Source organism: Salvelinus fontinalis, unplaced genomic scaffold, assembly GCF_029448725.1.
Source record: "Salvelinus fontinalis isolate EN_2023a unplaced genomic scaffold, ASM2944872v1 scaffold_0157, whole genome shotgun sequence".
NCBI lineage: Eukaryota > Metazoa > Chordata > Actinopteri > Salmoniformes > Salmonidae > Salvelinus > Salvelinus fontinalis.
In genome coordinates, this window is record NW_026600366.1 from 229,805 (window position 1) to 242,500 (window position 12,696).

General features: G+C 45.8%; 1 protein-coding gene across 1 annotated transcript in view; it reads left to right on the plus strand.

Annotated features, from left to right (window-relative positions):
• LOC129843743 (plexin-B2-like) overlaps nt 1-12,696 on the plus strand; it is a 236,792-nt gene that overhangs the window by 208,337 nt on the left and 15,759 nt on the right. Inside the window, exons 22-25 of the mRNA XM_055912322.1 lie at nt 1,272-1,481; nt 2,262-2,441; nt 2,865-3,001; nt 4,009-4,109. Coding sequence (XP_055768297.1) covers nt 1,272-1,481; nt 2,262-2,441; nt 2,865-3,001; nt 4,009-4,109 — 628 coding nt within the window. The remainder of the gene's footprint in view (nt 1-1,271; nt 1,482-2,261; nt 2,442-2,864; nt 3,002-4,008; nt 4,110-12,696) is intronic.

Sequence of the window (12,696 nt, forward strand, 5' to 3'; positions counted from 1 at the left end):
ACACCTAATGTTATCATTCTAGAGTCCCCTCCCATTGAGGTTAGTACACACTACTCACTACTAATACAATACACCTAATGTTATCATTCTAGAGTCCCCTCCCATTGAGGTTAATACACACTACTCACTACTAATACAATACACCTAATGTTATCATTCTAGAATCCCCTCCCATTGAGGTTAGTACACACTACTCACTACTAATACAATACACCTAATGTTATCATTCTAGAGTCCCCTCCCATTGAGGTTAGTACACACTACTCACTACTAATACAATACACTACATGTTATCATTTTAGAGTCCCCTCCCATTGAGGTTAGTACACACTACTCACTACTAAAACAATACACCTAATGTTATCATTCTAGAATCCCCTCCCATTGAGGTTAGTACACACTACTCACTACTAATACAATACACCTAATGTTATCATTCTAGAATCCCCTCCCATTGAGGTTAGTACACACTACTCACTACTAATACAATACACTACATGTTATCATTCTAGAGTCCCCTCCCATTGAGGTTAGTATACCATTCCACAAACAGTTCTGTTTCCTGCCAATAGTGTATTCTAATCCCTATAGTGTACACTACTCTAGCTGTGGTATTATCTATGGCAGGTAGCTAGCATGTCCTAGTGTACAGTACTCTAGCTGTGGTATTATCCATGGCAGGTAGCTAGCATGTCCTAGTGTACAGTACTCTTGCTGTGGTATTATCCATGGCAGGTAGCTAGCATGTCCTAGTGTACAGTACTCTTGCTGTGGTATTATTCATGGCAGGTAGCTAGCATGTCCTAGTGTACAGTACTCTAGCTGTGGTATTATCTATGGCAGGTAGCTAGCATGTCCTAGTGTACAGTACTCTAGCTGTGGTATTATCCATGGCAGGTAGCTAGCATGTCCTAGTGTACAGTACTCTAGCTGTGGTATTATCCATGGCAGGTAGCTAGCATGTCCTAGTGTACAGTACTCTAGCTGTGGTATTATCCATGGCAGGTAGCTAGCATGTCCTAGTGTACAGTACTCTAGCTGTGGTATTATCCATGGCAGGTAGCTAGCATGTCAACAGTGACTCAGTGAGTTTTATGTTGTTGTCTGTGACTACAGACTTCTCTGTGAGACTAAACACAGACACAGTGTCCTGCCAGGAATTAAATATCTTTCTCTCTTTTCTATCCCTCTCTCTTTCTTTTCTATCTGTCTCTTCTCTCTCTCTCTCTTCTCTATCTCTCTCTCTGCCCCCCTCTCCATCCCCCCTCCAGTTCATCCAGTCTGCCGTACATAAGAACGACACAGTGCTGCTGTTTGACAGTCCAGCGGTGAACAGGTCCTCTGAGACCCAGTCCTTTAGGACCTTGCTCCAGCTAGACAACGTGGTAGAGGAACTGAATTTCTTTGAGTACCACGCCGACCCGTTCTTCAATGAACTGACCAAGAACATCATCACTGAAACCTCCATCATCATCGTCACGGTAAAGAACAGTAACACTACTCTTATGGGGTTGTGTTGTCATGGTTACTGTTTAGGAGTTTTTTTGGTTATTTCTGGTAATACTCGCTTATCGTTTTCCGTGGGCCATTGTGGCTTAAATGTTATTCTGCTTCGGGCCTTCGGAGTGGCACAGTGGTCTAAGGCACTGCATCGCAGTGCTTGCTGTGCCACTAGAGATTCTGGGTTTGAGTCCAGGCTCTGCCGCAGCTGGCTGCGACCAGGAGACCAATGGGGCGGTGCACAATTGGCCCAGCGTCGTCCAGGTTAGGGGAGGGTTTGGGCCGGCAGGGATGTCCTTGTCTCATCGCGCACTGCTACTCCTGTTGCGGGTCAGGCGCAGTGCACGCTGACACGGTCGGCAGTTATACTGTGTTTCCTCCGACACATTGGTACGGCTGGCTTCCAGGTTAAGGGGGCAAGAAGCAGTGCGGTCAAGAAGTAGTGCGGCTTGGTTGGGTTGTGTTTCAGAGGACGCACGGCTCTCGACCTTCGCCTCTGCCAAGTCCGTACGGGAGTTGCAGCGATGAGACAAGACTATAACTACCAATTGGACACCACGAAATTGGAGAGAAAAAGGGGTAACAAACAAACAAACAAATGTATTCTGCTTTGACTGATGTCCCCCCAGAGAGAAAAGACAAGTATAGTGCATTGATATAATTCATATCAATATTGAGGTAATCATATCTGCTTTTACAAATGACTGCATATCCCTGCAGTCCAGAGATTAACAGCCAGCCACCTCTCTCTTTCTCTCCAGGGTCGTGGGTTCAGCAAGGCCATGACAGCTGAAGAAGCCCAGGCGTTCGTAGGAGATGCCTCCTGTAAGGTGACCATCCTGCAGGATGACAAGCTGTTCCTGGAAGCTCCGTCCACCCAGCCCAGAGCCCGCTCCAAACGCCAGCGCAGAGACACCAGCTCCGACCCTCTGGACCTAACGGTGACGACACTGGCCTTCTGTCTAAACCCAAGGCACAGAGAGAGAGGCTTCAGGCATTAGCACTGGACAAGCTGATGTCTCTCTGGCTCTCAACATGTTTCAGATAGGTGCTAGTGTTCCTGTACAGTTCTATCTAAATCAGTGGTGTCCAAACTTAATCCAATGTCCTGTGTTGCAGACATCCACTTCAGTCAAGGCATTAAACCACCTGATTGAACCATACAATAATCCTAGTCTTGTGACCGGGACCACTCAGTCCTGACAGAGACATATCAGTATTAACACCTTGATGTATATCTGCCTCAACACAATTATACACGTCTTGTAGCTCATTTCTGTCCATATCTCTCTCTGTCTCTCTCTCCCCCTCACCTCTCTTTCCCTTGCTCTCTATATCTCTCTCTCTCCCTCTCTCCCTAACAGATAAAGTTTGGTAATGGTGAGTGGGTGGTGGGCTCAGTGAACTATGAGAGGAAGTATGAGGTTCCTTTGGCTATCATCATCCCAGCTGTCATCGTCCCTATGCTACTGTTTATAGCTGTGTCCGTCTACTGCTACAGGTACACAACTACACTTCCCATCAAGCACCACTCATGTAGTTGTGATGGGTGAATTGTTTTTAATTCACCCGGTGAAATGGGTGTCTGGAGTTTCCACTCTAGGACCAATGAAATAATCTCAAATGTACAAACTACAGATTCACATTGTGGAACAGTTCTGTAGTCTAATGGACTGTTCCTGTGTGTTAGTAGTCTAATGGACTGTTCCTGTGTGTTAGTAGTCTAATGGACTGTTCCTGTGTGTTAGTAGTCTAATGGACTGTTCCTATGTGTTAGTAGTCTAATGGACTGTTCCTGTGTGTTAGTAGTCTGATGGACTGTTCCTGTGTGTTAGTAGTCTAATGGACTGTACCTGTGTGTTAGTAGTCTAATGGACTGTTCCTATGTGTTAGTAGTCTAATGGACTGTTCCTATGCGTTAGTAGTCTAATGGACTGTTCCTGTGTGTTAGTAGTCTAATGGACTGTTCCTGTGTGTTAGTAGTCTAATGGACTGTTCCTATGCGTTAGTAGTCTAATGGACTGTTCCTGTGTGTTAGTAGTCTAATGGACTGTTCCTGTGTGTTAGTAGTCTAATGGACTGTTCCTGTGTGTTAGTAGTCTAATGGACTGTTCCTGTGTGTTAGTAGTCTAATGGACTGTTCCTGTGGGTTAGTAGTCTAATGGACTGTTCCTGTGTGTTAGTAGTCTAATGGACTGTTCCTGTGTGTTAGTAGTCTAATGGACTGTTCCTTTGTGCTAGTAGTCTAATGGACTGTTCCTGTGTGTTAGTAGTCTAATGGACTGTTCCTGTGTGTTAGTAGTCTAATGGACTGTTCCTGTGTGTTAGTAGTCTAATGGACTGTTCCTGTGTGTTAGTAGTCTAATGGACTGTTCCTATGTGTTAGTAGTCTAATGGACTGTTCCTATGTGTTAGTAGTCTAATGGACTGTTCCTGTGTGTTAGTAGTCTAATGGACTGTTCCTGTGTGTTAGTAGTCTAATGGACTGTTCCTGCGTGTTAATGACAGGAGGAAGAGCCAGCAGGCAGAGAGAGAGTATGAGAAAGTGAAACACCAGTTGGATCATCTGGAGGAGAGCGTGAGAGACCGCTGCAAGAAGGAATTCACAGGTATGTTCACACTATCACACTGCTATAACATTACACACACACCACATACACTGCTATAACATTACACACACACTATCACACACCACACACACTGCTAAAACATTACACACACACTATCACACACCACATACACACCTATAACATTACACACACCACATACACTGCTAAAACATTACACACACACTATCACACACTGCTAAAACATTACACACACACAGAATTACACATTACACATTACACACACACAGAAGCACCAAGGTGGCTTAGCAGTTCAGACGTATTTTTCCGTGTTGTCGTGTCGTGTCCTGTATATATATATATTTACACCTTTTCTCCACATATCTTTTATTTATTTTATTATCCAAGAACTCAACTACAAAAGCTTTCCTGCAAAAGCTTTCCTGCAACCCGCTTCACCAATTACAATAAGTACTATTTACCTCAATCTGAAAATCCATCGTGGAAGATAGCCAGGGGCTAATTCAGAAGCTAGCCTGAAAGCTAATCCAGAAGCTACTCCGATAGCTAGCCAGAAGCTAATCTGTAGCTGCCCCGAAATTAGCCGGTTTGCTGGCTAGCGTTGGTGTTTCAGCTGCCCACGTTTTTGCGGTCATCAGCTATTCCTCTAGCTCGATAATCTACCGGCACTTTTGTGCAACGCGACTCGGACCGGAGCATTCCGGGACTTTTTTTCTCTCAGTTTCCCCGGATTCCAACCGCAGCCTCTGGACACGTGCACCTTGATTTCGCAGCTAGCTAGCTGCATACCGTGTGACTATTGGCTTACGTCGACCCCGGAGCTAACTCAAATCATGCTGGAGCTAGCCAGCTGAGGAGTTCCATCACCATCCGGACCCGCTTCTTTGTTGCTGCTGCAGATACGGAACCCCACCGGGCCTTCACGACTGACTGCCGACGTTATCTGCCCGAGGGATTTATCCAACCGGCACCTCCGTCCCGGCGTTACCTGAACGCTCATCTGAGGCCCGCTAATCGTTAGCTGTCTTATCGGCTGCTATCTGAACAAAACCCCACTACACGGAACCTACCGACGGAAACGCACGAGGTATCTACAAACAGACCTCCATCCTATGCTGCTACCGATAGCCATATACCCGGCCAGCTGTCTGGATCGCCACGACCCCAACCAACCTCTACTCACTGGACCCTTATTTATCACTTGATTAAGCTTGCCTCTCCTTAATGTAAATATGCATTGTCCATTGCTGTTCTGGTTAGTGTTTATTGGCTTATTTCACTGTAGAGATTCTAGCCCTGCTCTCTATACCATATCCAACCCTGCAGTTCCACCACCCACATATGCGATGACATCACCTGGTTTCAATGATGTTTCTAGAGACAAGATCTCTCTCATCATCACTCAATACCTAGGTTTACCTCCACTGTATTCACATCCTACCATACCTTTGTCTGTACATTATTCCTTTAAACTATTTTATCGCCCCCAGAAACTTCCTTTTACTCTCTGCTCTGGTAGCTCTAGGCGACCAATTCTCATAGCTTTTAGCCGTACCATTATCCTACTTCTCCTCTGTTCCTCTGGTGATGTAGAGGTGAATCCAGGCCCTGCAGTACCTGGCTCCACTCCTATTCCCCAGGCGCTCTCTTTTGATGACTTCTGTAACCGTAATAGCCTTGGCTTCATGCATGTTAACATTAGGAGCCTCCTCCCTAAGTTTGTTCTGTTCACTGCTTTAGCACACTCTACCAACCCGGATGTTTTAGCCGTGTCTGAATCCTGGCTTAGAAAGACCACCAAAAATTCTGACATTTTTATCCCCAATTACAATATTTTCAGACAAGATAGAACGGCCAAAGGGGGCGGTGTTGCAATCTACTGCAAAGACTGCCTGCAGAGTTCTGTTATACTATCCAGGTCTGTTCCCAAACAATTTGAACTTCTACTTTTAAAAATCCACCTCTCTAAAAACAAGTCTCTCACCGTTGCCGCCTGCTATAGACCACCCTCTGCCCCCAGCTGTGCTCTGGACACTATATGTGAACTGATTGCCCCCCATCTATCTTCAGAGCTCGTGCTGCTAGGTGACCTAAATTTGAACATGCTCAACACCCCAGCCACCCTACAATCTAAGCTTGATGCCCTCAATCTCACACAAATTATTAATGAACCTACCAGGTACCACCCTAATTCCGTAAACACGGGTACCCTCATAGATATCATCCTAACAAACTTGCCCTCCAAATACACCTCTGCTGTTTTTAACCAAGATCTCAGCGATCACTGCCTCATTGCCTGCATCCGTAATGGGTCAGCGGTCAAACGACCTCCACTCATCACTGTCAAACGCTCCCTGAAACACTTCAGCGAGCAGGCCTTCCTAATTGACCTGGCCGGGGTATCCTGGAAGGATATTGATCTCATCCCGTCAGTAGAGGATGCCTGGTCATTTTTTAAAAATGCCTTCCTCACCATCTTGAATAAGCATGCCCCATTCAAGAAATTTAGAACCAGGAACAGATATAGCCCTTGGTTCTCTCCTGACCTGACTGCCCTTAACCAACAGAAAAACATCCTATGGCGTTCTGCATTAGCATCGAACAGCCCCCGTGATATGCAACTTTTCAGGGAAGCCAGAAACCAATATACACAGGCAGTTAGAACAGCCAAGGCTAGCTTTTTCAAGCAGAAATTTGCTTCCTGCAACACAAATTCAAAAAAGTTCTGGGACACCGTAAAGTCCATGGAGAATAAGAACACCTCCTCCCAGCTTCCAACCGCCCTGAAGATAGGAAACACTGTCACCACCGACAAATCCACTATAATTGAGAATTTCAATAAGCATTTTTCTACGGCTGGCCATGCTTTCCACCTGGCTACCCCTACCCGGGACAACAGCACTGCCCTCCCCTCTGCTACTCGCCCAAGCCTTCCCCATTTCTCTTTCTCCCAAATACAGTCAGCTGATGTTCTTAATGAGCTGCAAAATCTGGACCCTTACAAATCAGCCGGGCTAGATAATCTGGACCCTTTCTTTCTAAAACTATCTGCTGAAATTGTTGCCACCCCTATTACTAGCCTCTTCAACCTCTCTTTCGTGTCGTCTGAGATACCCAAAGATTGGAAAGCAGCTGCGGTTATCCCCCTCTTCAAAGGGGGGGACACCCTTGACCCTAACTGCTACAGACCTATATCTATCCTACCCTGCCTTTCTAAGGTCTTCGAAAGCCAAGTCAACAAACAGATTACCGACCATTTCGAATCACACCACACCTTCTCCGCTATGCAATCTGGTTTCAGAGCTGGTCATGGGTGCACCTCAGCCACGCTCAAGGTCATAAACGATATCGTAACCGCCATCGATAGGAAACAATACTGTGCAGCCGTATTCATTGACCTGGCCAAGGCTTTTGACTCTGTCAATCACCACATCCTCATTGGCAGACTCGACAGCCTTGGTTTCTCTAATGATTGCCTCGCCTGGTTCACCAACTACTTCTCTGATAGAGTTCAGTGTGTCAAATCGGAGGGTCTGTTGTCCGGGCCTCTGGCAGTCTCTATGGGGGTGCCACAGGGTTCAATTCTTGGACCGACTCTCTTCTCTGTTTACATCAATGATGTCGCTCTTGCTGCTGGTGATTCTCTGATCCACCTCTACGCAGACGACACTATTCTGTATACTTCTGGCCCTTCTTTTGACACTGTGTTAACAACCCTCCAGGCGAGCTTCAATGCCATACAACTCTCCTTCCGTGGCCTCCAACTGCTCTTAAATACAAGTAAAACCAAATGCATGCTCTTCAACCGATCGCTGCCTGCTCCGGCCCGCCTGTCCAACATCACTACTTTGGACGGCTCTGACTTAGAATATGTGGACAACTACAAATACCTAGGTGTCTGGTTAGACTGTAAACTCTCCTTCCAGACCCACATCAAACATCTCCAATCCAAAGTCAAATCTAGAATTGGCTTCCTATTCCGCAACAAAGCATCCTTTACTCATGCTGCCAAACATACCCTTGTAAAACTGACCATCCTACCAATCCTCGACTTCGGTGATGTCATTTACAAAATAGCCTCCAAAACCCTACTCAATAAATTGGATGCAGTCTATCACAGTGCCATCCGTTTTGTCACCAAAGCCCCATATACTACCCACCACTGCGACCTGTACACTCTCGTTGGCTGGCCCTCGCTTCATACTCGTCGCCAAACCCATTGGTTCCAGGTCATCTACAAGACCCTGCTAGGTAAAGTCCCCCCTTATCTCAGCTCGCTGGTCACCATAGCAGCACCTACCCGTAGCACGCGCTCCAGCAGGTATATCTCTCTAGTCACCCCCAAAACCAATTCTTCCTTTGGACGCCTCTCCTTCCAGTTCTCTGCTGCCAATGACTGGAACGAACTACAAAAATCTCTGAAACTGGAAACACCTATCTCCCTCACTAGCTTTAAGCACCAGCTGTCAGAGCAGCTCATAGATTACTGCACCTGTACATAACCCATCTACAATTTAGCCCAAACAACTACCTCTTTACCTACTGTATTTATTTATTAATTTATTTTGCTCCTTTGCACCCCATTATTTCTGTCTCTACTTTGCACTTTCTTCCAATGCAAACCAACCATTCCAGTGTTTTTTTTTAGTTTTTATTTTACTTGCTGTGTTGTACTCACTTCGCCTCCATGGCCTTTTTATATTTTTATTTATTTATACATATATCTGTTTGCCTTCACCCCCCTTATCTCACCTCACTTGCTCACATTGTATATACTGTAGACTTATTTTTTTCACTGTATTATTGACTATATGTTTGTTTTTACTCCATGTGTAACTATGTGTTGTTGTATGTGTCGAACTGCTTTGCTTTATCTTGGCCAGGTCGCAATTGTAAATGAGAACGTGTTCTCAATTTGCCTACCTGGTTAAATAAAGGTTAAATAAATAAAAAAATAAAATAAAAATATCACACACTGCTAAAACATTACACACACACTATCACACACCACATACACTGCTATAACATTACACACCACATACACACCTATAACATTACACACACCACATACACACCTATAACATTACACACACCACATACACTGCTAAAACATTACACACACACTATCACACACTGCTAAAACATTACACACACACTATCACACACCACATACACTGCTAAAACATTACACACACACTATCAAATGTTATTAGTCACATGTGCCGCTTACTTACAAGCCCCTAACCAACAATGCAGTTAAAAAATAAGAAATAGAAGTAACAAGTGGTTCTCCTAGGAGCTAGTCTTGTTGTTGTGGTTCTCCTAGGAGCTAGTCTTGTTGTTGTGGTTCTCCTAGGAGCTAGTCTTGTTGTTGTGGTTCTCCTAGGAGCTAGTCTTGTTGTTGTGGTTCTCCTAGGAGCTAGTCTTGTTGTTGTGGTTCTCCTAGGAGCTAGTCTTGTTGTTGTGGTTCTCCTAGGAGCTAGTCTTGTTGTTGTGGTTCTCCTAGGAGCTAGTCTTGTTGTTGTGGTTCTCATAGGAGCTAGTCTTGTTGTTGCGGTTCTCATAGGAGCTAGTCTTGTTGTTGCGGTTCTCCTAGGAGCTAGTCTTGTTGTTGCGGTTCTCCTAGGAGCTAGTCTTGTTGTTGCGGTTCTCCTAGGAGCTAGTCTTGTTGTTGCGGTTCTCCTAGGAGCTAGTCTGGTTGTTGCGGTTCTCCTAGGAGCTAGTCTGGTTGTTGCGGTTCTCCTAGGAGCTAGTCTTGTTGTTGTGGTTCTCCTAGGAGCTAGTCTTGTTGTTGTGGTTCTCCTAGGAGCTAGTCTGGTTGTTGCGGTTCTCATAGGAGCTAGTCTTGTTGTTGTGGTTCTCCTAGGACCTAGTCTTGTTGTTGTGGTTCTCCTAGGAGCTAGTCTTGTGGTTCTCCTAGGAGCTAGTCTTGTTGTCTTGTGGTTCTCCTAGGAGCTAGTCTTGTTGTGTTGTGGTTCTCCCAGGAGCTAGTCTTGTTGTTGTGGTTCTCCCAGGAGCTAGTCTTGTTGTTGTTGTTCTCCTAGGAGCTAGTCTTGTTGTTGTGGTTCTCCTAGGAGCTAGCCTTGTTGTTGTGGTTCTCCTAGGAGCTAGTCTTGTTGTTGTGGTTCTCCTAGGAGCTAGTCTTGTTGTTGTGGTTTACCTTGGAGCTAGTCTTGTTGTTGTGGTTCTCCCAGGAGCTAGTCTTGTTGTTGTTGTTCTCCTAGGAGCTAGTCTTGTTGTTGTGGTTCTCCTAGGAGCTAGTCTTGTTGTTGTGGTTCTCCTAGGAGCTAGTCTTGTTGTTGTGGTTCTCCTAGGATCTAGTCTTGTTGTTGTGGTTCTCCTAGGAGCTAGTCTTGTTGTTGTGGTTCTCCTAGGACCTAGTCTTGTTGTTGTGGTTCTCCTAGGAGCTAGTCTTGTGGTTCTCCTAGGAGCTAGTCTTGTTGTCTTGTGGTTCTCCCAGGAGCTAGTCTTGTTGTTGTGGTTCTCCTAGGTGCTAGTCTTGTTGTTGTGGTTCTCCTAGGAGCTAGTCTTGTTGTGGTTCTCCTAGGAGCTAGTCTTGTTGTGGTTCTCCTAGGAGCTAGTCTTGTTGTTGTGGTTCTCCTAGGAGCTAGTCTTGTTGTTGTGGTTCTCCTTGGAGCTAGTCATGTTGTTGTGGTTCTCCCAGGAGCTAGTCTTGTTGTTGTTGTTGTTCTCCTAGGAGCTAGTCTTGTTGTTGTGGTTCTCCTAGGAGCTAGTCTTGTTGTTGCGGTTCTCCTAGGAGCTAGTCTTGTTGTTGCGGTTCTCCTAGGAGCTAGTCTTGTTGTTGTGGTTCTCCTTGGAGCTAGTCTTGTTGTTGTGGTTCTCCTAGGAGCTAGTCTTGTTGTTGCGTTCAGGTTCTCCTAGGAGCTAGTCTTGTTGTTGTGGTTCTCCTAGGAGCTAGTCTTGCTGTTGTGGTTCTCCTAGGAGCTAGTCTTGTTGTGTTGTGGTTCTCCTAGGAGCTAGTCTTGTTGTTGTGGTTCTCCTAGGAGCTAGTCTTGTTGTTGCGGTTCTCCTAGGAGTTAGTCTTGTTGTTGTGGTTCTCCTTGGAGCTAGTCTTGTTGTTGTGGTTCACCCAGGAGCTAGTCTTGTTGTTTAGGTTCTCCTAGGAGCTAGTCTTGTTGTTGTGGTTCTCCTAGGAGCTAGTCTTGTTGTTGTGGTTCTCCTAGGGGCTAGTCTTGTTTTGTTGTGGTTCTCCTAGGAGCTAGTCTTGTTTTGTTGTGGTTCTCATAGGAGCTAGTCTTGTTGTTGTGGTTCTCCCAGGAGCAAGTCTTGTTGTTTAGGTTCTCCCAGGAGCTAGTCTTGTTGTTGTGGTTTTCCTAGGAGCTAGTCTTGTTGTTGTGGTTCTCCTAGGAGCTACTCTTGTTGTTGCGGTTCTCCTAGGAGCTAGTCTTGTTGTTGCGGTTCTCCTAGGAGCTAGTCTTGTTGTGTTGAGGTTCTCCTAGGAGCTAGTCTTGTTGTGTTGTGGTTCTCCTAGGAGCTAGTCTTGTTGTTGTGGTTCTCCCAGGAGTTAGTCTTGTTGTTGTGGTTCTCCCAGGAGCTAGTATTGTTGTTTAGGTTCTCCCAGGAGCTAGTCTTGTTGTTGTCGTTCTCCTAGGTGCTAGTCTTGTTGTTGTGGTTCTCCTAGGAGTTAGTCTTGTTGTTGTGGTTCTCCTAGGAGCTAGTCTTGTTGTTGTGGTTCTCCTAGGAGCTAGTCTTGTTGTGTTGTGGTTCTCCTAGGTGCTAGTCTTGTTGTTGCGGTTCTCCTAGGTGCTAGTCTTGTTGCGGTTCTCCTAGGTGCTAGTCTTGTTGCGGTTCTCCTTGGAGCTAGTCTTGTTGTTGCGTTTGTCCTAGGAGCTAGTCTTGTTGTTGTGTTTCTCCTAGGAGCTAGTCTTGTTGTTGTGGTTCTCCCAGGAGCTAGTCTTGTTGTGTTGTGGTTCTCCTAGGTGCTAGTCTTGTTGTTGCGGTTCTCCTAGGTGCTAGTCTTGTTGCGGTTCTCCTAGGTGCTAGTCTTGTTGCGGTTCTCCTAGGAGTTAGTCTTGTTGTTGCGTTCAGGTTCTCCTAGGAGCTAGTCTTGTTGTTGTGGTTCTCCTAGGAGCTAGTCTTGTTGTTGTGTTTCTCCTAGGAGCTAGTCTTGTTGTTGCGGTTTTCCTAGGAGCTAGTCTTGTTGTTGTGGTTCTCCTAGGAGCTAGTCTTGTTGTTGTGGTTCTCCTAGGAGCTAGTCTTGTTGTTGCGGTTCTCGTAGGTGCTAGTCTTGTTGTTGTGGTTCTCCTAGGAGCTGTCTTGTTGTTGTGGTTCTCCTAGGAGCTAGTCTTGTTGTTGTGGTTCTCCTAGGAGCCAGTCTTGTTGTTGCGTTCAGGTTCTCCTAGGAGCTAGTCTTGTTGTGTTGTGGTTCTCCTAGGAGCTAGTCTTGTTGTTGTGGTTCTCCTAGGTGCTAGTCTTGTTGTTGCGGTTCTCCTAGGTGCTAGTCTTGTTGTTGTGGTTCTCCTAGGAGCTAGTCTTGTTGTTGTGGTTCTCCTAGGAGCTAGTCTTGTTGTTGTGGTTCTACTAGGTGCTAGTCTTGTTGTTGCGGTTCTCCTAGGTGCTAGTCTTGTTGTTGTGGTTCTCCTAGGAG